Genomic DNA, 24,081 nt, shown 5'->3' on the forward strand with positions numbered 1-24,081 from the left:
TTTGATTAGATGGAAGCTCTAAGGGCATCAGTATGCCACAAAGGATGTCCTACACACTCATTCAAGACTGCAAAATGATGGAGGAGGTGAAACTAAAGAAGAAACATGCTGATGTCATTATATATATCCCTCATTCTGATGAAAGAATATAGGAATTCATGTCATGCCTGAATTATACTGAAATTCTATGGCCTTCATCAGATAGACACTCATGTTAATGAAGCTGAATGAAAATTGCTAAATAGATCAGAGATACATTGTTTAAAATGTTCACTGCTTGACAATTCACAAACTTTCTGATAAGTAACCCAGTATGTATAATTTTTAAGTTATCCGGTTCTTTCTTGAAAATTTGCACATTGCTAACACTCATGGCACTGCAATGAGAGCCATATATGCTATAATAAAAAACTGTACTCTATAACGTTATCATCTATAATCCAAACTAACTGCAATTCCCCGTACCACACCACACAATTCCCCTGAGTATGATTCCCATAAGATATAAAAAAAAAATTCATATTTTTTTTAAAAATTGACCTAAAAATTCCATGTTCCATTTCTGCTCTAGGATCTTGAACTTTCTTTTGAAATTCAGCTATTCTTCTACGCCATTTTGTTTTGATTGACACACAAATTCAGAGAAGTTTAACCACATGGATTTCACACTGTATTTCACACTGGGGTCCTGCCAACATTTTGTGACACCCACAAATAGAGATCTAACAAGTTGCATGAGCTAGCAGGGAGGATAGTAACTACTTCAGACACATGTGAGGGATTCAGCAGGATAGAAATTGTGGTATCCTCCAAAGATGCCATATCATCTTCATGTGACACCATATGGCCTTGAAAGGGCCTTACACAGATGAGATCTCCCAAGATGTACTCTACACCAGGGCTTTGGAACCATAACCATGCTGAGGGGAGATGATTAAAGTAAGATGCAGGTTGATGCTACGGCAAAAGCAATCAAAGGAACGCAGGGCAATAAATTAAAAAGGAAGCTATTTACCTAGAGTTTTCTAAAATTATGGCTTGGCCCAAAGAGATATATAATATGCCCTCACTAATAATAATGAGGGGTATGTATTATAGAGAGATCATTATTATATATTCATTGCTTTTTATCCAGTCAGCTCTATAGTCCTCTAGGTAAATCACAAAGAAACAAGAATCTCACCAGCTTAACACATGTCCTAACTTACCACCATTTTTTTTTTTTCCTGAAAGGAAAATTCCATTCATGGACGGTACGGTACACCAAGCTTTGTCTATGGTGCATGCTGCTCTCATGGGCTCCAATACACGCTCCTACAGGATCTCTTTCCTTGGACATTCCACAAGCCTCTTAAAAATCAACATGCCCAAAATTTAATTCAGTAATCAAATGGACTTAAGTACATGCTCTTTACTGCCTCTCTGGGTGAATCATACCAGTATTCATTTGGGTTGAAGAAAGCAGATACTCAGCAGGCATCCTTGAGGCTTACATGCTCACTGCCACATTTACCCATGGACTTAGTCCTATCCATTCTAAATCCTAAATGTCCCCAAACTGTTCTCTTTCCCTCCAAATTATATTATCATCGTAATTGTTTTTCCTGAAACTCACCCTTATAAAGCCTTCCACGATATGCCTGAGTGATCTGTCTTTCACACTCATCCTTCTACTGCTTTAGATCCTTCAGGGCACCTAGGTGGCTCACTCAGTTAAGTATCTAACTCTTGACTTCAGCCTAGGTCATGATATTAGGGTCTTGAGGTCAAGCATGGTGTGGGGCTCTGCACTTAGCAGGGGTCTGCCTGAGATCCTCTCTCTCTCCCTCTGTCTCTGTTTGTATGCACTGCCCCCCCCCATCTCAAATAAATTCTTAAAAAAAATATTTCAGGGCCTCTCCTTATGACATGCAAACTCTTTAATGAGACTTATCAACATTATGTGTGGCCTGGACCCTTCCTAGCCTCATTCTTATAATTCCCAAGCATTTCCAAATACCTGTAGATCCCTCAAAGTTACTGGCCCCCAGTCTTCAGGCTTTTCCATGTGGTGCTCCATGGACTGCAACCCCCCTTCCCTTTAGTCATCTGGCTAACTTCATGTCCATCCCAAGAACCAGTTCAGGTGCCACCTCAGAAAGGTGACCAGTTTGTATAGCTGTATTCTTGAGGGGACATCACCCTCATATTATACTTGTTTGCTCCAGTGTTCTCCCTCCCATCACAAGGCTGTGAACTCATCAGGCAGTTGTTCTCAAACAAGGGGTTCCACCAGGCATAATTTCCAAAGTCTCCCTTGGCACTCCAGTTTAGGAACCTAGCACTAAAGAGCAGAGACCCTATCTTTCATCCCCCTATGCTCAGACCTTTCCTGTATTAGAGGCTCTAGAGGAGGGTGAAATAAATGAATAAATAAAACAACAAGAAAAAGAGAGTACCTGCAAACAAAAATCCCAGAGGGTGGGCAAGACAAAAGTGATGAACACTGAAAATAAGCAATTTTTAAGAGAGAAAAGAGAATACTAAGAAATGGCAAATACTTAGAAAATTGTAGAGTAATGCAGTCAGATTAAATACAAATGTTAATTTACTGTAATCCTTTTTTCCCTCAAAATTATACAGAAGACCTTTTATTAGGCTGAGATGCAGAGATGAGAAATTTTTCACCAAGCACACAAATGACTGAACAAAATAAAACAGACACAGATGGAAGCAGAGAGATCTTGTAGCAATACAAGAAATCACAAGAACCTTCAACTATACCACCAGAGCAGATTATGGAGTTGTCAGTCCCAGAGTTCCACAACAGATATGCTTGATAAGGATTGTTCTTAGCCCACCTAAAGGCCAAAGGCTTAACTCACAAATCTCTCGGGCTGCCCCTAAGCCCAGTAATTCCATGAAGAGGCAGAAAGAGGGGATTTGGGACCATCTGAAATCCTACTTCACAATTCTGTCTTCACATGAGAACCCAGAGAAAAGCCCTCTCTACTGTGCAGCCTACTGCCACCCCCATTGTGACTCACTTTCCAATTCCACACAACAGGGCACTCTGGGAAAGCAACTGCTTTGGCTGAAATTTGAGAGGCACAGGTGGCGCCGCCAGCTGCAAGTAATTTAGCTCCTACTGGCACGGCTACATCTCCTGGACTTCACACACTCTGTGTAAACAGAGAGGAGTATGAGGGGAGTGGAGCCAAGAAGAAAAGACAGTATGAGAGTCAAAGGTGATGTGGGAAAGACATTCTCAAAGAGCAGATTCGCTGAGGTTTTCACTTGAACTCATTCTTCTGCAAAAGGGCTAGATGAATTTGTGGATGAGGATAATCAGGTCAGATGTTAAGTCAGCACTATCCACATGTCAACAAACAACCAGCAGGATGCTTCAGATGTCCCTATCAAGCCAGAACCTGGTATCACTCCCTGCCTGGCATGTAGAGACATTCCAGGATGAGGTTGCATTCCAGGTGCAAATGATTCTTCTACAAATGAACCCACACTAGCTCCTCTCTTATTTCCAAACAGACCTGGTGGCCAATCCCTTTCTTAGCTCCTGAATCCTAGGTCACCCTGGAAAAGTATAATCCCAGGCTTCAGTTTGGGGAATTCAAATCTGAAGGAAAGGGTAGAAGTTTGATATTTGGGAACCTATGCTTTATGAAACTATGAATTTATCATTTATTTTCCTGGGAGTGCCTTCCTGGCCTTTGATTCCTAATGAAGATGGGGGACAGCCAGGGAAGGATACAAAAAGACAGGACTAGGGACCTAAGGGCAGGCAGACATCAATGGAACCTTCACTACAAGAGTGCTGGCCTTTTTCTAAAGAAAAGAAATCCCTGACCCCACCCCATCTCTCCCAAAAAAAAGTCAAGGGCTCTTCCAGGACCACCTGCTCTTGAATGCATTTTAAGCTCATAAACAGAGCAAGGAATAGCTGGATTCAAGGTCTCATGCAAAGACGCTCTCTTCATACACCTTTTTTTTAAGACCTCCTTGCCCCAACTTCCTAGGATACTTTTGTTTCTTAAAATTATGAATGCAGATTGTTGGCAAGATGGCGGAGGAGTAGGGTCTCCAGGTCACCTGTCCTCAGCAAATTACCTAGAAAACCATCCAATCATCCTGAAAACCTACGAATTCGGCCTGAGATTTAAAGAGAGACCAGCTGGAACGCTACAGTGAGAAGAGTTCGCGCTTCTATCAAGGTAGGAAGACGGGGAAAAAGAAATAAAGAAACAAAAGGCCTCCGAGGGGGAGGGGCCCCGCGAGGAGCCGGGCTGAGGCCGGGGCGAGTGTCCCCAGGACAGGAGAGCCCCGTCCCGGAGGAGCAGGAGCTGCACCAACCTTCCCCGCGGAAAGGGGCTCCCCGGGAATTGGAGCAGGATCCCCAGAAAGGCGGGGACGCCCTCGGGCTCCCGGGGACAGTAACAGAGGAACTGCGCCCCGGAGAGTGCGCCGAGCTCCCTAAGGGCTGCAGCGCTCGGCGGGACCCGGAGCAGCTCGGAGGGGCTCGGGCGGCGGCTCCGCGGAGGGGGCTGCGGGGCTCCGGGAACAGCTCAGCGGCGGCGGCTCGGGCGGAGGAAGAAGCTCCGCGCGGAGGGGGCTGCGCGGCTCCGGGAACAGCTCGGAGGGGCTCGGGCGGCGGCTCCGCGGAGGGGGCTGCGCAGCTCCGGGAACAGCTCAGCGGCGGCGGCTTGCGCAGAGGAAGAAGCTCCGCGCGGAGGGGGCTGCGCGGCTCCGGGAACAGCTCGGAGAGGCTCGGGCGGCGGCTCCGCGGAGGGGGCTGCACCGCCGGGAGCGCGAATCCAACAGCACAGGCCCCGGAGCACAGGGCGCCGGGACACAGCCCAGGATCCGGCCTCCCCCGGGACAGGCAGAGGCCGGGAGGGCCCAGGACAGCAAGGACGCTCCTGCCTGGAACTGAGCAGATCAGCGGCCCCGCCCCGGAGCCCCCAGGCCCTGCAGAAGGAGAGCCCCGGAGCTACTGCGGGGGCTGGATCCAGGGTCCCAGAGCTGCCCCCGCCACTGTGGCTTCCTCCCGGGGCCTCACGGGGTCAACAACCCCCACCGAGCCCTGCACCAGGCACGGGCAGAGCAGCTCCCCCAAGTGCTAACACCTGAGAATCAGCACAGCAGGCCCCTCCCCCAGAAGACCAGCGAGACGGACCAGTTCCAAGGGAAATCAAGGGACTTAAACTACACAGAATCGGAAGATACTCCCCCGTGGTTTTTTTTGTTTTTTGTTTTTTTGTTTTTGTTTTTGTTTTTGTTTTTGTTTGTTTTGTTTTGTGCTTTTTTTTCTCTCTCTCTTTCTTCTTGATTTCTGATTGCTTCCCCCACCCCCCCTTTTTTCTTTTTTCTCCTTTCTTTCTTTTTCTTCTCTTTTTCCCCTATTTTTTTCTTCTTTCTCTTTTTTCTTTTTCTCTTTTCTTTCCTTCTCTCTCTTTTTCTCCTTTTCCCAATACAACTTGTTTTTGGCCACTCTGCACTGAGCAAAATGACTAGAAGGAAAACCCCTCAAAAAAAAGAATCAGAAACAGCCCACTCTCCCACAGAGTTACAAAATATGGATTACAATTCAATGTCAGAAAGCCAATTCAGAAGCACTATTTTACAGCTACTGGTGGCTCTAGAAAAAACCATAAAGGACTCAAGAGACTTCATGACTGCAGAATTTAGATCTAATCAGGCAGAAATTAAAAATCAATTAAATGAGATGCAATCCAAGCTAGAAGTCCTAACGACGAGGCTTGACGAGGTGGAAGAACGAGTAAGTGACATAGAAGACAAGTTGATGGCAAAGAGGGAAACTGAGGAAAAAAGAGACAGGCAATTAAAAGACCATGAGGATAGATTAAGGGAAATAAATGATAGCCTGAGGAAGAAAAACCTACGTTTAATTGGGGTTCCCGAGGGCGCGGAAAGGGACAGAGGGCCAGAATATGTATTTGAACAAATCCTAGCTGAAAACTTTCCGAATCTGGGAAGGGAAACAGGCATTCAGATCCAGGAAATAGAGAGATCCCCCCCTAAAATCAACAAAAACCGTTCAACACCTCGACATTTAATAGTGAAGCTTGCAAATTCCAAAGATAAGGAGAAGATCCTTAAAGCAGCAAGAGAAAAAAAGTCCCTGACTTTTATGGGGAGGAATATTAGGGTAACAGCAGACCTCTCCACAGAGACCTGGCAGGCCAGAAAGGGCTGGCAGGATATATTCAGGGTCCTAAATGAAAAGAACATGCAACCAAGAATACTTTACCCCGCAAGGCTTTCATTCAAAATGGAAGGAGAGATAAAGAGCTTCCAAGACAGGCAGGAACTGAAAGAATATGTAACCTCCAAACCAGCTCTGCAAGAAATTTTAAGGGGGACTCTTAAAATTCCCCTTTAAGAAGAAGTTCAGTGGAACAATCCACAAAAACAAGGACTGAATAGATATGATGACACTAAACTCATATCTATCAATAGTAACTCTGAATGTGAACGGGCTTAATGACCCCATCAAAAGGCGCAGGGTTTCAGACTGGATAAAAAAGCAGGACCCATCTATTTGCTGTCTACAAGAGACTCATTTTAGACAGAAGGACACCTACAACCTGAAAATAAAAGGTTGGAGAACCATTTACCATTCAAATGGTCCTCAAAAGAAAGCAGGGGTTGCCATCCTTATATCAGATAAATTAAAATTTACCCCGAAGACTATAGTGAGAGATGAAGAGGGACACTATCTCATACTCAAAGGATCTATCCAACAAGAGGACTTAACAATCTTCAATATATATGCCCCGAATGTGGGAGCTGCCAAATATTTAAACCAATTAATAACCAAACTCAAGAAATACCTTGATAATAATACACTTATACTTGGTGACTTCAATCTAGCTCTTTCTACCCTGGATAGGTCTTCTAAGCACAATATCTCCAAAGAAACGAGAGCTTTAAATGATACACTGGACCAGATGGATTTCACAGATATCTACAGAACTTTACATCCAAACTCAACTGAATACACATTCTTCTCAAGTGCACATGGAACTTTCTCCAGAATAGACCACATACTGGGTCACAAATCGGGTCTGAACCGATACCAAAAGATCGGGATAGTCCCCTGTATATTCTCAGACCATAATGCCTTGAAATTAGAACTTAATCACAACAAGAAATATGGAAGGACCACAAACACGTGGAGGTTAAGGACCATCCTGCTAAAAGATGAAAAGGTCAACCAGGAAATTAAGGAAGAATTAAAAAGATTCATGGAAACTAATGAAAATGAAGATACAACCGTTCAAAATCTTTGGGATGCAGCAAAAGCAGTCCTGAGGGGGAAATACATCGCAATACAAGCATACATTCAAAAACTGGAAAGATCTCAAATTCAAAAGCTCACCTTACACATAAAGGAACTAGAGAAAAAGCAACAAATAGACCCCACCCCCAGCAGAAGAAGAGAGTTAATTAAAATTCGAGCAGAACTCAATGATATCGAGACCAAAAGAACTGTGGAACAGATCAACAGAACCAGGAGTTGGTTCTTTGAAAGAATTAATAAGATAGATAAACCATTAGCCAACCTTATTAAAAAGAAGAGAGAGAAGACTCAAATTAATAAAATCATGAATGAGAAAGGGGACATCACTACCAACACCAAGGAAATACAAACGATTTTAAAAACATATTATGAACAGCTGTATGCCAATAAATTAGGAAATCTAGAAGAAATGGACGCATTCCTGGAAAGCCACAAACTACCAAAACTGGAGCAGGAAGAAATAGAAAACCTGAACAGGCCAATAACCAGGGAGGAAATTGAAGCAGTCATCAAAAACCTCCCAAGACACAAGAGTCCAGGGCCAGATGGCTTCCCAGGGGAATTCTATCAAACGTTTAAAGAAGAAATCATACCTATTCTACTAAAGCTGTTTGGAAAGATAGAAAGAGATGGAGTACTTCCAAATTCGTTCTATGAGGCCAGCATCACCTTAATTCCGAAACCAGACAAAGACCCCACCAAAAAGGAGAATTACAGACCAATATCCCTGATGAACATGGATGCAAAAATTCTCAACAAGATACTAGCCAATAGGATCCAACAACACATTAAGAAAATTATTCACCATGACCAAGTAGGATTTATCCCTGGGACACAAGGCTGGTTCAACACTCGTAAAACCATCAATGTGATTCATCATATCAGCAAGAGAAAAACCAAGAACCATATGATACTCTCATTAGATGCAGAGAAAGCATTTGACAAAATACAGCATCCATTCCTGATCAAAACCCTTCAGAGTGTTGGGATAGAGGGAACTTTCCTCGACATCTTAAAAGCCATCTACGAAAAGCCCACAGCAAATATCATTCTCAATGGGGAAGCACTGGGAGCCTTTCCCCTAAGATCAGGAACAAGACAGGGATGTCCACTCTCACCACTGCTGTTCAACATAGTTCTGGAAGTCCTCGCCTCAGCAATCAGACAACAAAAAGACATTAAAGGCATTCAAATTGGCAAAGAAGAAGTCAAACTCTCCCTCTTCGCCGATGACATGATACTCTACATAGAAAACCCAAAAGCCTCCACCCCCAGATTGCTAGAACTCATACAGCAATTTGGTAGCGTGGCAGGATACAAAATCAATGCCCAGAAATCAATGGCATTTCTATACACTAACAATGAGACTGAAGAAAGAGAAATTAAGGAGTCAATCCCATTTACAATTGCACCCAAAAGCATAAGATACCTAGGAATAAACCTAACCAAAGAGGTAAAAGATCTATACCCTAAAAACTATAGAACACTTCTGAAAGAAATTGAGGAAGACACAAAGAGATGGAAAAATATTCCATGCTCATGGATTGGCAGAATTAATATTGTAAAAATGTCAATGTTACCCAGGGCAATTTATACGTTTAATGCAATCCCTATCAAAATACCATGGACTTTCTTCAGAGAGTTAGAACAAATTATTTTAAGATTTGTGTGGAATCAGAAAAGACCCCGAATAGCCAGGGGAATTTTAAAAAAGAAAACCTTAGCTGGGGGCATCACAATGCCAGATTTCAGGTTGTATTACAAAGCTGTGGTCATCAAGACAGTGTGGTACTGGCACAAAAACAGACACATAGATCAATGGAACAGAATAGAGAACCCAGAAGTGGACCCTGAAATGTACGGCCATCTAATATTCGATAAAGGAGGAAAGACTATCCATTGGAAGAAAGACAGTCTCTTCAATAAATGGTGCTGGGAAAATTGGACATCCACATGCAGAAGAATGAAACTGGACCACTCTCTTTCACCATACACAAAGATAAACTCAAAATGGATGAGAGATCTAAATGTGAGACAAGATTCCATCAAAATCCTAGAGGAGAACACAGGCAACACCCTTTTTGAACTTGGCCACAGTAACTTCTTGCAAGATACATCCACGAAGGCAAAAGAAACAAAAGCAAAAATGAACTATTGGGACTTCATCAAGATAAGAAGCTTTTGCACAGCAAAGGATACAGTCAACAAAACTAAAAGACAACCTACAGAATGGGAGAAGATATTTGCAAATGACATATCAGATAAAGGGCTAGTTTCCAAAATCTATAAAGAACTTATTAAACTCAACACCAAAGAAACAAACAATCCAATCATGAAATGGGCAAAAGACATGAAGAGAAATCTCACAGAGGAAGACATGGACATGGCCAACATGCACATGAGAAAATGCTCTGCATCACTTGCCATCAGGGAAATACAAATCAAAACCACAATGAGATACCACCTCACACCAGTGAGAATGGGGAAAATTAACAAGGCAGGAAACAACAAATGTTGGAGAGGATGCGGAGAAAAGGGAACCCTCTTACACTGTTGGTGGGAATGTGAACTGGTGCAGCCACTCTGGAAAACTGTGTGGAGGTTCCTCAAAGAGTTAAAAATAGACCTGCCCTACGACCCAGCAATTGCACTGTTGGGGATTTACCCCAAAGATTCAGATGCAATGAAACGTCGGGACACCTGCACCCCGATGTTTCTATCAGCAATGGCCACAATAGCCAAACTGTGGAAGGAGCCTCGGTGTCCATCGAAAGATGAATGGATAAAGAAGATGTGGTTTATGTATACAATGGAATATTACTCAGCAATTAGAAACGACAAATACCCACCATTTGCTTCAACGTGGATGGAACTGGAGGGTATTATGCTGAGTGAAGTAAGTCAATCGGAGAAGGACAAACAGTGTATGTTCTCATTCATTTGGGGAATATGAATAATAGTGAAAGGGAATATAAAGGAAGGGAGAAGAAATGTTGGGAAATATCAGGAAGGGAGACAGAACATAAAGACTCCTAACTCGGGGAAACGAACTAGGGGTGGTGGAAGGGGAGGAGGGCGGGTGTTGGAGGGGAATGGGTGACGGGCACTGAGGTGGACACTTGACGGGATGAGCACTGGGTGTTTTTCTGTATGTTGGTAAATTAAACACCAATAAAAGTTAATTAAAAAAAAAATTATGAATGCAACTGTGGGATTCTAAAACATGCTTTATTCACAAATCAAAGTACCCACACCTGCACCAGTTTTAAGCACACTGTTTTGCTCACTTTCCTCCCTAAAGCTGAACAGGTCTTAGGTGGGACCCACTATAAATGAGAGATGTCCCATCATAGTGGCCGGCCACCAAGTAAGGCCACTAGGCCAGCAATATTCCTGAGCATACATGATTCCCAGGCTCATTTCAATAACGAGATTCCCTCTTGGGAAGAACAAAACCAGGCCAATAGCAGGGAGAGGGACTGCTGGACTGTCAGCTGCTTACTCACCAAACCTGGAATGCAGGCCCCCAGAAGGGCTTCCATAGCTCCTAAAACTAACCCATCCATCCAACATATGATGCTACCATTTAATCCAAGAAAGCAATTATCAAATATACCCTTCCAGTACTAAAAAGAAAGAAAAAGTATCCTACCAATGACAGCCAGACACAAGCAGTGAATTTCACTCTCAAGTCAATCCAGTTGGTCTTAGGCCCCATCTGCTCTCCTCCTCCTTATCATTGTCTGCACCTTAGCCACCATGCTGTCATCAGACAGACTTGCAGGTGCCCATGGTTGATTCTACTACCTTTATTTGGTGAGATGTAGTCTACTCAGTTTAGAAAAAGGAGGTACAACAGAAAAAGAGGTGAGCCCCTGAGAAGGGCATAAATGCTAAATATTGTTGCATTTAAGTAAACTTATAGATCAAGTTAAAAAGAACCAATGAATCTTGTTTCACTGCCTCCAATACTTTTAAGTGGTAGCTTTTAGAAATCATTGTACCCATTGCTATCTTGAAAACAACAAATATCTAAAGAATTTCTCTTCATAAAAATACAAATCTCTCTCTTTCAAATATACAAATCCTTTATGAGGTCAGGTCAACCCCTTACTGAATGCCTTCCCCTCAAGTCAAAGGAAAAACCTGCTTTTTCCTTTATCTTCTCCCATCTTGTCTGGCAAACCAACCTTCCAATCCCCTCAAACCTGCAGAAATGCTTGTCTGATGGACACTTTTTTTCTCCAGGAAATGACATAGTGACATAGGTAAAAGGTGATTTGGATAGACTGCTGTGTCACAAATTGTCAGGATCTGATTTAGAGACCTTGCTTTTGTCAAGAAAGACAGTTGGATGTCTGCTTTAAAGAAGTACTGGGAATATTTTCATCAAAGGTTTGAATTGAAAAACAGTGGGAGGTAAATATCTGAGATGTTGCCGAGAAAGACTGCTATATCTGTGCAATTACCATTAACAGAGGACAGCAGTGGTTCAATGAAGTAATTCAATCTGGTGGCCTACATTTTATCAGACAGCAATTTTGAGCTCTGACATAAAAGGCTACCAAAAAAGGACTGGGCTCTTTTGTACGCATTCCTCTCTGCTACTTCTGTAAGAACTGGATGTATTTGCCTCATAAGGCCCAATCATGTATCTCTGAACATTTAACAAAGAACCATAAGCTATTTCTCTGATGGAAATATGCATTTCAGCATTCTTGGAGTCAGTTTTTGTGTTTAGTTGTCGGAGATAGAGAGGTACATGGATGCAATAGGTTGGGGTGTTTAAAATACAGGAAGACAAGGAAACGATGGAGGCAGATCCCAAAGCACTACAAACAGCAGGGGAAAAGGCAGTCTTTTTAAAAAATAGCTTTACTGAAGTATAACTGGAATAAAATAAACTTCATATCTTTAAATTTTACCATTTGATAAGTTTTGATGTATGAATATAACTGAAGCTGGCATCACATTATCAAGATAAAGAACATAAAAAAAAAAAAAAGATAAAGAACATATCCATTACCTGCAAAATTTTACTGGGGCCTCTCTGTAACACCTCCATCCCCACTCTCCCTCTCTGTGCCTGCCTCTCCAGGCAACCACAGATCTGCTTTCTGTCATAGTAGATTCACTGGCACTTCCTAGTATCTTACATAAATGGAAATACGTACGTCCTCTTAAATTGTAGCTTCCTTTGCTCCATATAATGATTTTGCGATTTTGAGATTCATCTGTTTGTTGCATGTATTAATAATTTGTTCCTTTTTATTGCTGAGTGGTATTAAATCTTTCGTGTCTATGCGTCCACGGATATATACAATATATATAAATACTACCAGCGTTGATGTGTTCAGTTGAAAATGGACATTTGGATCATTTCCAATTTTTTCCAAAGTACTATGAACACTCATGTGAAGTCTTTGTAGAGACATGTACTTTCTTTTAAGGAAAAACCTAAAAGTGGATCATATGGCAGATATATGTTTAACTTTTTAAGAAACTGAACTGTTTTCCCAAGTGGCTACACCATTATATGTGCTCACCAGCAATGCCGGAGAATTCCATTTCCTATATCCCCTCACCAACAAGTTGTTTATGGTCATTCTCATTTCAGCCACTGGAAGAGATGTGAGAACTGTCTTCTGTGATGAATACACATGTGGAACATCTTTTTTTGTGCTCATTTGTGACTGTATTTATTCTTTAGTAAAATGTCTACTCAAATATTTTGTTGATTTTTTAATTAGGTGCTAGTTTTCTTATCATTTAGTATTGAGATTTCTTTATATATTCTGGATCTAAGTCTTGGGTCAGACATATACTTTACAAAAATATTCAAATTTTCAAATATTTGCAACTCTCAAATATTTGCCTGGGGATTACCTTTTCATCTCTTACCAATATCTTTCAAAACATATCCTGACTGGGTATAAAATTCTAGGTCGCCATTGTTTTCTTCTAGTATTTTAAAGATGTTGCTCCAGGATCTCCTTGCATGTTTCTCTGACAAGAAATCTGCTGTATCTTTATCTTTGATCCCCTGAACCTAGGCTTTTTGTTTGTTTCTCTGGGTATTTATAAGATTATTTATCACTCATCCTAAGAAATCTTATTTTACTGTGTTTTGTCTGGTTTTCTCATATAAGGTTTTTTTCCTGTTTCTTGTGTTTAGATCTGTGAGTTTATAGTTTTCACCAACTTGGGAAAATATCACTTTTTCTCTACATATTTTTTGTCTATTCTCCCTTCTCTCTACTGGGGACTCCAAGAACATGTATATTAGGCTGTATGAGGTTGGCACAGAACTCACGGTTGCTCTACTCATCTTTTCAATTGTATATTCTCTTCATATTTCATTCTGAATAGTCTCTGTTCTTAAGACTCCAGGTTCACTAATATTTTCTCCTTTGATATCTACCTGCTGTTAATCCCATCTAGTATATTGTTTATCTAATGCTGTGCAATTGTAATTTCTACAAGTTCATTTTTGTTTTTACAGTATGTAACTTTTTTGGACATACGGAATATAACTATGTTAATTTTTTAAATGTCCTTGTCTGCCAGTTCTAACATTTGTATCATTTCTGGGTCAGTTTTTGATTGATTGATATTCTCATTATGAGTCAAATTCTCTTGATTCCTTGTATACCTTATCATTTTTAATTGAACACCACACAATTATTCTAGGAGTCAGCTACATTCTTAATTAGATGCTATTCAATTGTTTCAGGATTCAGTTAAGTTCCTTGAAAGCACAATGACCGTTTCAAATCATTCACTTACAGTGTATTCAGACAGACTACAGCAGCATTCAGTCTAGGACCATTTATTCATCAATACTGAAGAAAGACCCTACTATGTACTTGACATAATACTTAATGAACCTTTAAGTTTTCCAATGTCACTGGTAGGAACAGACACTGTTCCTGGCTATGAGTGAGTACCAGACACTAATCCTTTTGGATGGTTCATTCCCTAGCCTTAAGCAGTTTCCTAACATGCATGATCTGATTAAGACTGCCAAATAACTGAAAGCAATCCTTTGGAGATTATGATTTTCTTTCTCTGTGTGACTCCATTCTCTCTAGTCCTGTGTCCTGTGAATTCAGCTATGTTGTTCTTCCCAGATTCTCAGTATCTTGTTCCAGTGTATTCTGTTGGGGTTCACCTGGTACCCTAAGCTCTCCTCACCTTGCATGCAGGCCCCAAATTCCCTCAAGACAGTAAGCTGGGGCAATCATAGGGATGATTGTGCTCATTTACTGTCTCTCAGGGGCCACAGTCATCCCTCACTGCCTCATGCCCAGTGCCTTACTGACTACTGTTTTAAGCATTTTGTCATTCCTTTGTTTCCAATGAAATAATAAATTCAGCCTGTTTTTTCTATATTGGCTGAAAGCACACATTTCTTCATAACTATTTTGCTTCAGGTATCTTACCATAACCTGGCATATTATGGATTAATTTGATTGACTGTCATTAGGAGAAAGACTTTGCTTTACTTACTGCTGCTATATGCACAGAAACCCAAAGAGAGACAGACACACATCTGTTGGATTTTGAGAATGACAATGCTAACCACAAATGTATACAGTAACACCGAAATGATTCTGTAAGCAATGTGGTAAATGTTAAGTATGGATTTCTATCACACAAAACACTTGAGAAACAACAGGAATTCTGATGTTAGTTTGTTTTGTTTCCCTATTTGTTTTGAGCTCAAATAACCAACAAGTTTGAGTGCTCTGGGAAGGAGAACAGTTCTTTGCAGTTCGAACCACTGAGGTTTTATGTATTGTTTGCTTGTTTCTGTGTTTTCTCTTGATGTATCTGACATTTTAGGATCAAAATTGTTAAGTTCATTTTCTATCTGTATGTTTAAGTGTCTGCGATTCAAAAGGCCTTTGCCTTTCAATGTACAAGTGTGTAATGTTTTCCTACCTCCAGATGGAATTAATACGACTATAAAGTCTTAAAACAAATCTGTTTGAATATTCTATTATTAATAAGGACTTATATAAACTAAATATTACTAAAGCTCCCAGAAAACAAGGAAATTAAATTTCCAATAGTTAACATGTGGTATATTAAAAAATAAATTCTTATATAAACCAAGTCAAAAACATTTTACAAATCCAAGTTAAGTAATATAGTTTAGGTAAAAATCTGCCAAATAAGATTAGTTTAATAAAATTTGGTTTAATAAAAACAGCTATGTATTCTATGACTTCCCAGTATTGTGTAATACAAGTGTATATTTTAATTCTACATGGAATGCTCTTCCTATAAATTTGTTGATCAAGCATTATTTCTTTTTAAGAATATGAAAAGGTAAATTTGATTAAATTGAACCATTATTCTGATAAACTTCATTTCAAAAGTAATTCTTTGTAGTATGTCATCTTGAATAAAGTTTCCAAAATCTTAAAGAACTTAAAATCTTGAGCTTGTATTAAATTCAGTTATTTAATGGATATTCATTGGACACCTAGGCCATTTCTAATTAAGAAGAAATGCTGAAATATTGATTAATCCTAATTTAAAACTTTTATGCTTTTGATTTTTATAGGCTATACAGCTTTATAATCCAGTGAAGTTAATGAATTTGTTCATTTTTGCTACTTTATGAGGTTGTAAAAGAGATGTATATAGTTATAAATAGTTATATATATTCATAATCTCTGCTAAAATGCTGACATTTGAATGGCAGTTCACAATTATCCACTCCCCCTTAGTTTTTTTCTGTGCAATATAACTTAATTACTTTAGATAAAAATTACAATGTTCAGTAGTTGACATATTTAAAAATATTTCCTAGAAAATATAACTTTGTATATTATAGCTAACTCTATGTGTTTCTGTTTTCCAAGGAAAAGAACATTTTGGCCTGAAAGCAATTATTCTCAATATTTTTGATCTCTAGACACCTTTACACTCTTTTACATTCTTAAAACTTATTGAAGACGTCCATGACGTGTGTGTGTATGTGTGTGTGTGTGCGCGCGCACGAGTATGTGTATGATATTGATATATTTTCTGTATTGGAAACTGAAACTGAAAAAAATAAATGCTAATTTACTCACACATTTCTAATTAGCAATAATAAACACATTGCACATTAATAACAAATTAGTAATATTATGGAATTAGTTCAGCTTTATGGACCTCCTAAGACCAGTTCTGAAGTAAATTATCAGTTGTTTTCAGAATATCAAAGAGCATAATGAGAACAAAGCTTGAAAAATGACTTTTATTTGCATTGGTTTTTATTATCTGAGTCAGAAAAACAAAACAATGTGTCATAATCTTATCAAAGTTTGCTCAGTTTTGAGGAGCTTGCTTCCTTGTAATAAAGTATTATTGTAAACCTTTTTTAAAATTTGTTTTATTTTATATGCCATACAAACAAAACCAATTTTCCATTTTGGTTTCATTATTCTAGTTAAGAATTTTCATCAGATTTTTCACTTTTTTTTAAAGACATATTTACTTATTTGAAAGAGAGTGCACATGGGGGGCAGTGCACATGGGGGGAGAGTGCACAGTGGTAGAGGGAGAGAGAATCCAAGCAGACTCTACTGCTGAGCATAGAGGCTCAATCCCAGGACTCTGAAGTCACAACCTGAGCTGTGAAACCAAGAGTCAGATGGTCAACCAACTGAACCACTCAGGCATCACCAGATTTTTCACTTTTGAAAATTCTAACATTGATTTATGCGTGTGAAAGAGAGATAATAGATGATTGAAGGGAGAAGCACAGGGAAAGGGACAAGCAGACTCTGTGCTAAGCACATAGCCAGATATGGGATTTGATCTAAGGATAGCAAGATCTGACCTGAGCTGAAATCAAGACTTGAATGCTTAACCAGCTGATCTACCCAGGCACCCTTCACTTTTGAAAAATTTAAGTATCATTTAGATGTTTTTTGTTTTTTTTGTTGTTGTTGTTTTTTTGCTATACTCTGATGTTTCCTTGAAAGCTCTACATTCAGCAATAGACAAGGCCAGAATTCTGGACTTCAGCAAAGCAGCCCCATGTAAAAGGACTCTACCTGGTAATTCAAATAACTAAGACTTCAAAGAAGAGGCTCTTGTGCATCCGCCTCTGATGTCATTACTAACTTTAAGACCAGATCAGTGGGCTGAATCAGGATTTCCAGAACTCTTCTTAGTTAACAAGCAGACAAATTCATGGGATTAATAACCCAAGATCCAGCAGAGCAAAAAGGAATTACACAGGGCTAGATGAACTGCTGAGGGTTCATCAATAATTGTTTTGTCAGGAATGATACTGATACTGTTTTTAGTATTCTATTTCTGTATATATATAAGAAAGCTCTCTTTTTTGAAAGCTCTCTCTTTTTAAAGTTATCTATAATCCATAATGATTTAGTATATTCTACTTTTCTAAATTACAACATTTTAAAATAATGCTTTGTTCTCATTGGCTTTTCTCCCCACTTCCCCCTGCAGGATTGAGAAACTCAAAGTCTTATTTTTCATGGCAATATAGTTACTGCATAGGTTCAATAAGAATTGGTCTTCCTGTTTACCAGGACACGTCTGGAAAAGTTCTAAGGCCTTGCCTGGAATGCTATATTTGAGAATCCTGCTCATTTAATCAGGTATGAGTAGACATTGTTAATTCCCCCCCCCCCCCCTACAAAAACTAGGTTGGGATCTGACTTATTGGGTCCAGCTGTACAAATAAGAAGAAATGTCTCTTCCACTTTGGGATATTTTGGGAACTTTGAGAAAAAATAAATTCACCCAAATACAGTTGACCCCTGAACAACATGGAGGTTAGGGACACTAACCTCCTACATAGTGGAAAATCCACATAATACCAACTGACTTGCCGAAAACGTAACTACTAATAGCCTCCTGGTGACCAGAAGCCTTACTGATAATGTACGTAAACAGTTGATTAACACATATTTTTCATATTGTACATATTCTATACTGTATTCTTAAAATAAGCTAGAGAAAAGAAAATACTAAGAAAATCATAAAGGAAGAGAACCTACCTTCACATTACTATACTGTACTGACTGGTAAAAAAAAAAATCCACATATCCACAGGTGAACCCCCACAGTTAAAACCTGCATTGTTCAGGGTTCTCCTGGATATAGGTACTGCAAATGGGAGAGTTTCTTAGGTTTGGATTTCCAGTCTCAGGACAATAAGAAAGACATCTGAAAGTTCAATATGAAATGAATTTTCCAAGAAAAGTGAGCTTGAAAAAGCTTATATAGTAAATTGACCCTCTTGCTATACCCATGTAAATCCAGCCAATTCTAATGAAACTAACTTTCCTTTAAGATGATTTTTGATCAAATGGGGAAAATTTTGCGTCTTGGAACACTAAGCATTGTCTATAGTATACTATTCAGCATCATGTGTTTCTGATTCCATGAAAGCCAATTTCCAACTGTAAGTTGTAGATATGTGGTAACAATGCAAAACAATTATTGTATATAATGAAGCAAATTGTCTTGTCAGGTAGTGGCTCAAATGACTTCCCTCAAAGTCAGCTGAGCTTCCATTTACACATTCATTTCAATATTCATCTACAATTGTGTCTGTTCTTTTAATTCTCCTTTAATTTGGCCATAATATCTGCCAAGTTCATTATAATTAAATAAAATCTTTAAAACATGTACATCTTGTAATGTATGAGAGTCATGATTTTACTCTTGCTTTCAAAAAATATTTAAACAAACTCATCAACTCTACAAAACTTTAATATCTAGATGTTCTTTGGTATCTCCCAACATTCTTGGGCCATTTCCTTATGTGGAAAGTATTGCATTAAAAACTTCTCCTTTGATTTAATTCTCTGAAAGTTTTCCATTCACAGACCAAGCATCAGTCACCAAATGATATTTAAATTCTGAAGTTTTAATGATTTTCAAATGTGGACTATATCCAAAAATGAAGGGGGACACGTGGGTGGCTCAGCAGTTTGGTGCCTCTTAAGCCCAGGGCGTGAGCCTAAAGTCCCAGGATCGAGTGCTACATCAGACTCCTTGCATGGAGCCTGCTTCTCCTTCTGCCTATGTCTCTGTCTCTTTCTCTCTGTGGCTCTCATGAATAAATAAATAAAATCTTTTTAAAAAATGAGAAGAGGTACTTTAAACAGTCACCTATCTATACATATGTACACATGAACATAATTTTATATTTTTAAGTAAATTTTTAAATAAAATTGTGCTGCTGCTCCAAAATTGCACACTGTCTTTATACAAGGCTCTGAAACTGTGGGTGACCTTCATGAGGCATAGGTTTTGACTAAAATATTGAAAGTAAACTGTATACATAGAGAGTACAGAACACTCAGTTTTCATTTGAAAGTGAACCCTTACGAAGCAGAAGGCTTTATATGTGACAGTTTAAATGCTTGTAATCAAACTAACTGGCAGCACGATGACCTGAAATGAGTTTAAAGTCACTATATTATATGTTTAGGAATCAACCAAGTAATCTTTTATTATCCAGGCTCACGTTTTACAATTTTATGTTATAGGAATGGAAGTGAGGGCTGGGCCCGGCCTGGCATGGAGGAGCGCAGCAGCTCGGAGCCCACCCCTGGCTGCAGCGGGCTGGGCCCGGGGGAGGGGGGGGGGGGCGCGGCGGCGTGGCGCCCCCTCCTGGGCCCCCGAGGACGCCTGGATGGGCACCCACCCAAAGTATTTGGAAATGATGGAATTAGATATAGGAGATGCCAGCCAAGTTTATAGAGCATTCTTGGTTTACCTGGACCTCATGGAGAGTAAAAGTTGGCATGAAGTAAATTGTGTTGGATTACCAGATCTTCAGCTCATCTGCCTTGTCGGTACTGAGATAGAAGGAGAAGGATTACAGACTGTGGTGCCTACATCCATCAGTGCTTCCCTCAGCCATAACAGGATAAGGGAGATCTTGAAGGCATCTCGAAAATTGCAAGGTGACCCAGATTTGCCAGTGTCTTTTACCTTGGCCATAGTGGAGTCCGATTCCACAATAGTCTATTACAAACTTACTGACGGATTTATGCTGCCAGACCCTCAGAATATTTCCCTTAGAAGATGACACCTGTGCTTCCTGATGCTTACTTTGGGATTGGATTTGAGATCCATCAGCCTGGTTCATCTTTTATCTCAGAGATAGTTAGGGTTGACTTAGCAGGTCCCATTCCATAAGTTTTTCTTCTTGAAGAATGAAACTTTCGCAGATAGAATAATTTTTTTATTCATAAGTATAGGGTAGTTGCTCTAGAACTTTCTTATCTGGAGACAGTTTAATTATAGTTCTATATAAATTGATGCTTAGGATATGTTCAGAGGGGTGGAACATATGTGTTTCTTCTGTCATTCTCCCACTCATAGCTGCCTCATTGTTCATTGCTGCCACTGCTAACACATTGTTGAGACTGCCACCTTTCTCTAATTCAACCCTCTCAGTGCCTTTTGGCCACTACAGCTAGTCTGCAGTGGCATTTCATGGACACCTGGACACCTGGAGAGTTTGCTCAGTCTGCTTTTAAATCCCCAATAGAAAGTAAGTTTTCTTTCCATTGGTTTTTATGTGGGATTTACTGTTGATTTCAAATCAAAAGTAAAAATATGCTCATCCAGAGTGTAAAATTACATACATGTCTATACAGGGACCAGAGAAGTGCTACCTATTAGTTACTTCCTACCTAAGTAAAGGAGATACTTGACCTTCCTTTCCATTCTTAATACCACCACCCTTATTATATCCCAGTTAGAATATTGCCAGAGAGATAGTGAGGGATGGTGTCAGGCTTAAAAAGTCTTTATTAAGTAGACCTAGTTAGTTAGCCCACTTTTGTTAATGCCTCTCAATTATGTTGCCTAAAGTATAAAAAATTATATGCACAAAGATATTCCAAATGGCATTAGTTGTAATGCCACCTCATTAGGTAGGGGTCAGCAAACTTTTTCTGTAGGGCAGAAAGGAAATATTTTAGCCTTTGCAAACTATATAGTCTCTCTTAAAACTTCTCAAATGTGCTGTTTATAGTACAGAAATAACCAGAGATAATATGTAAATAACTGGGCATGACTGTGTTCTAATAAAACTTTATTTAAAAATCCAGGGCCATAGTTTGCCAACCCCTGGCATAAGGAAGTAATTAATAAACAGATACAGATAGCCAATGAATGATACATAATGTACTCATTAAAAATTAGTAATGAATAAATGAAAAACATGAGAAAACATTTAATTAAAAAAGCAAAATATAAAAGTGTATGAATGGGAAGATCATGGCTGCAAATAACATACCAAGCATATAATAAAATGGTGACAAAATAAAAAAAAATTAAAAAAAAGGAAGTGAGGGCTGGAAAGCAGAAAATGAAAAAGTTAAAATACATAAATAATTCCATTGCTCCAAAAGAGTAAATGAATCAAGAATGAACCTATTGCTAGATTATAAAAAACAATAAAATAAGCTTGATGAAGGGAATCAGTAATAAAAACATTAAATGAGCTATCTGTTGCTTAAAGAAATCTTATATACATAGAAATTGACAGGTTTAAAAGTAGAGATTCCATTTTCAGATAAGTAAATTAATACAAATAAAACTCATAGAAATTTTCTCAAATAGAGGAATAATTGGACCCATAAAAAAATTTCTAACAAGAATCAATGCAGTCTTCTTCCTGTTCTCCCCAATAAGTCTTTGCATAAGTATGACAAGTTATGTGGCAGAAAAAGGATCAAATAAAATAAAAGGTCAGACTTAGATAAATATCTAAATGAGTCTTGGACAAGGTCTACCCTAGCAAGAAAAGGAAAGATGCAGATAAAACTCACTAACACAAATATGCTTGTAATTAAATCAAGTAGTAATTACAACTGGTGAGATTACTTTCAAATTACATTATATATACTTACAACTAGTCTACGAGCATGTGCTGGGCTAATTCCTCCAGAATCTCTTGAGGGACTTGTTACAAGTCAGTGCTTCTGGGTTGGCAAGGAGTGAAGGCTCTGAAAGTGACTTTTTTTTTTTTTTTTAAAGATTTTACTTATTTATTCATGAGAGACACAGAAAGAGAGAGGCACAGACACAGGCAGAAGGAGAAGCAGGCTCCCCGCAGGGAGCCCGATATGGGACTGGATCCCGAAACTACAGGATCACACACTGAGCTGAAGGCATAGATGCTTAACTGCTGAGCCACTCAGGCATCTCTGAAAGTGACAGTGTTGAACAGTAAAAACTTTCCCAGAAAACACCATCTTTTTTTTTTTTTTTTTAAAAACACCATCTTTTTAAATAACACATGGGTCAAAGAAGAAATCTCAAGAGAAATTAAATATTTTGAACTAAATAATAAAAATATACATCCAAATATGTGGAATACAGCAAAAGCAGTCCTTAAAGGAAAATTTATAACACTGAATGTCTGTATCAGAAAAGAAGATAGATCTAAAGTGAATAATCTATGCTTTCACCCTAGGAAACTAGATAAATTAGAGCAAATTAAATCCTAAGCAAGCAGAAGAAAAGAAATAAAAGAATAGAAATCAATGAAATTAAAAATAAAATCAATAAAGTCAATAAAGCCAAAACTTGGTTCTTTGAAAAGATTGATAAAATCATTAAGCCTCTACTGAAGCTTTGTTAAAGAAAGAGAAGACACAAATTATTAATATCAGAAATGAAAGAAGGTATATCACTACATATTCCATAGACATTAAAAAGGTAACAAAGGGATATTATGAAGAATTCCATGTGATCAATGACAAGATGAAATGAATGAATTCCTTGAAACACTATGCCAAAACTCACATAAGAAGAAATAGGTAATCTGAATAGATCTGATTAAAGAAATTGAATCAATAATTACTTTCTAAAACAGAAAACACCAGATCCAGATGGGTTTGTTGATGAATTCTACTAGAGAGAGAAATTTAAGGGAGAAGTGTTAGCCATTATCTACCATCTCTTCCGGAGATAGAAGAAGAAAGAATACTTCGTGACTCATTTCTAAGAGGCTAGCATTACCGTAATATCAAAACTGGACTAAGACACTAGAAGAAAGTATAAACCATTATCTCTCACAAACATCTATGTAAAAATCTTCAATGAAATATTAGCAAATCAAATCCAACAGTATATAAAAAAACGATACACCATTACCAAGTAGAAAAGCAAGGATAGTTTCTGTATCAACAGCTGAAAAAAAACTTTTGTCAAAATCCAATACCCATTCATGATAAAAGCTCTCAGCCAAGTAGGAATAAAAAGGAACTTTCCTCACCTTGACAAAAAATATTTGCCAAAAAAGCTAACAGCACACTTAATGGTAAAATTCTCAAAGCTTTCTTGTGTAAGCTTAAGAGCAAGGCAAGATGTCCTACCTCACCACTCTTTTTCAACATCATACTAGAAGTCATAGCTAATGCTATAAGAAAAAGAAATAAAATGTATATAGATTGGGAAGGAAAAAAAATACAACTGTTTTTGTTCTCAGATGAAATGATCATCTATGTAGAAAATCCAAAAGATACTCCTAATTCTAGAACTAGTAAGTGATAGGAGCAAGGTTGCAAGATACAAGGTTAATATTACAAAATTCAATTACTTTCCTATATACCCTCAATGAACAAGTGTTACTTGAAATTAAGACATTATCATTTACATGAGCATGACTAAAACTGAAATATTTAGTTATAAATCTAATAATATATATAATTTATACATAACTTATAACATATATAACATTCATGTGTAGAAAACTATAA

The 24,081-nt window shown here is 38.7% G+C and overlaps 2 protein-coding genes across 5 annotated transcripts in view; one reads left to right on the plus strand and one right to left on the minus strand.

Moving 5' to 3' along the window:
- AUTS2 (activator of transcription and developmental regulator AUTS2) overlaps positions 1 to 24,081 on the minus strand; it is a 1,147,829-nt gene that overhangs the window by 577,555 nt on the left and 546,193 nt on the right. The gene's annotated exons all lie outside the window — the stretch shown is intronic.
- On the plus strand, positions 19,598 to 20,398 carry LOC121487449 (tRNA-splicing endonuclease subunit Sen15-like). The gene is given in 2 exon segments (XM_041749194.1): positions 19,598 to 19,951; positions 19,953 to 20,398. Coding segments are annotated over 2 exon segments (513 nt in total). The 5' UTR covers positions 19,598 to 19,879; the 3' UTR covers positions 20,394 to 20,398.

Source organism: Vulpes lagopus, chromosome 3, assembly GCF_018345385.1.
Source record: "Vulpes lagopus strain Blue_001 chromosome 3, ASM1834538v1, whole genome shotgun sequence".
Classification (NCBI taxonomy): Eukaryota; Metazoa; Chordata; class Mammalia; order Carnivora; family Canidae; genus Vulpes; species Vulpes lagopus.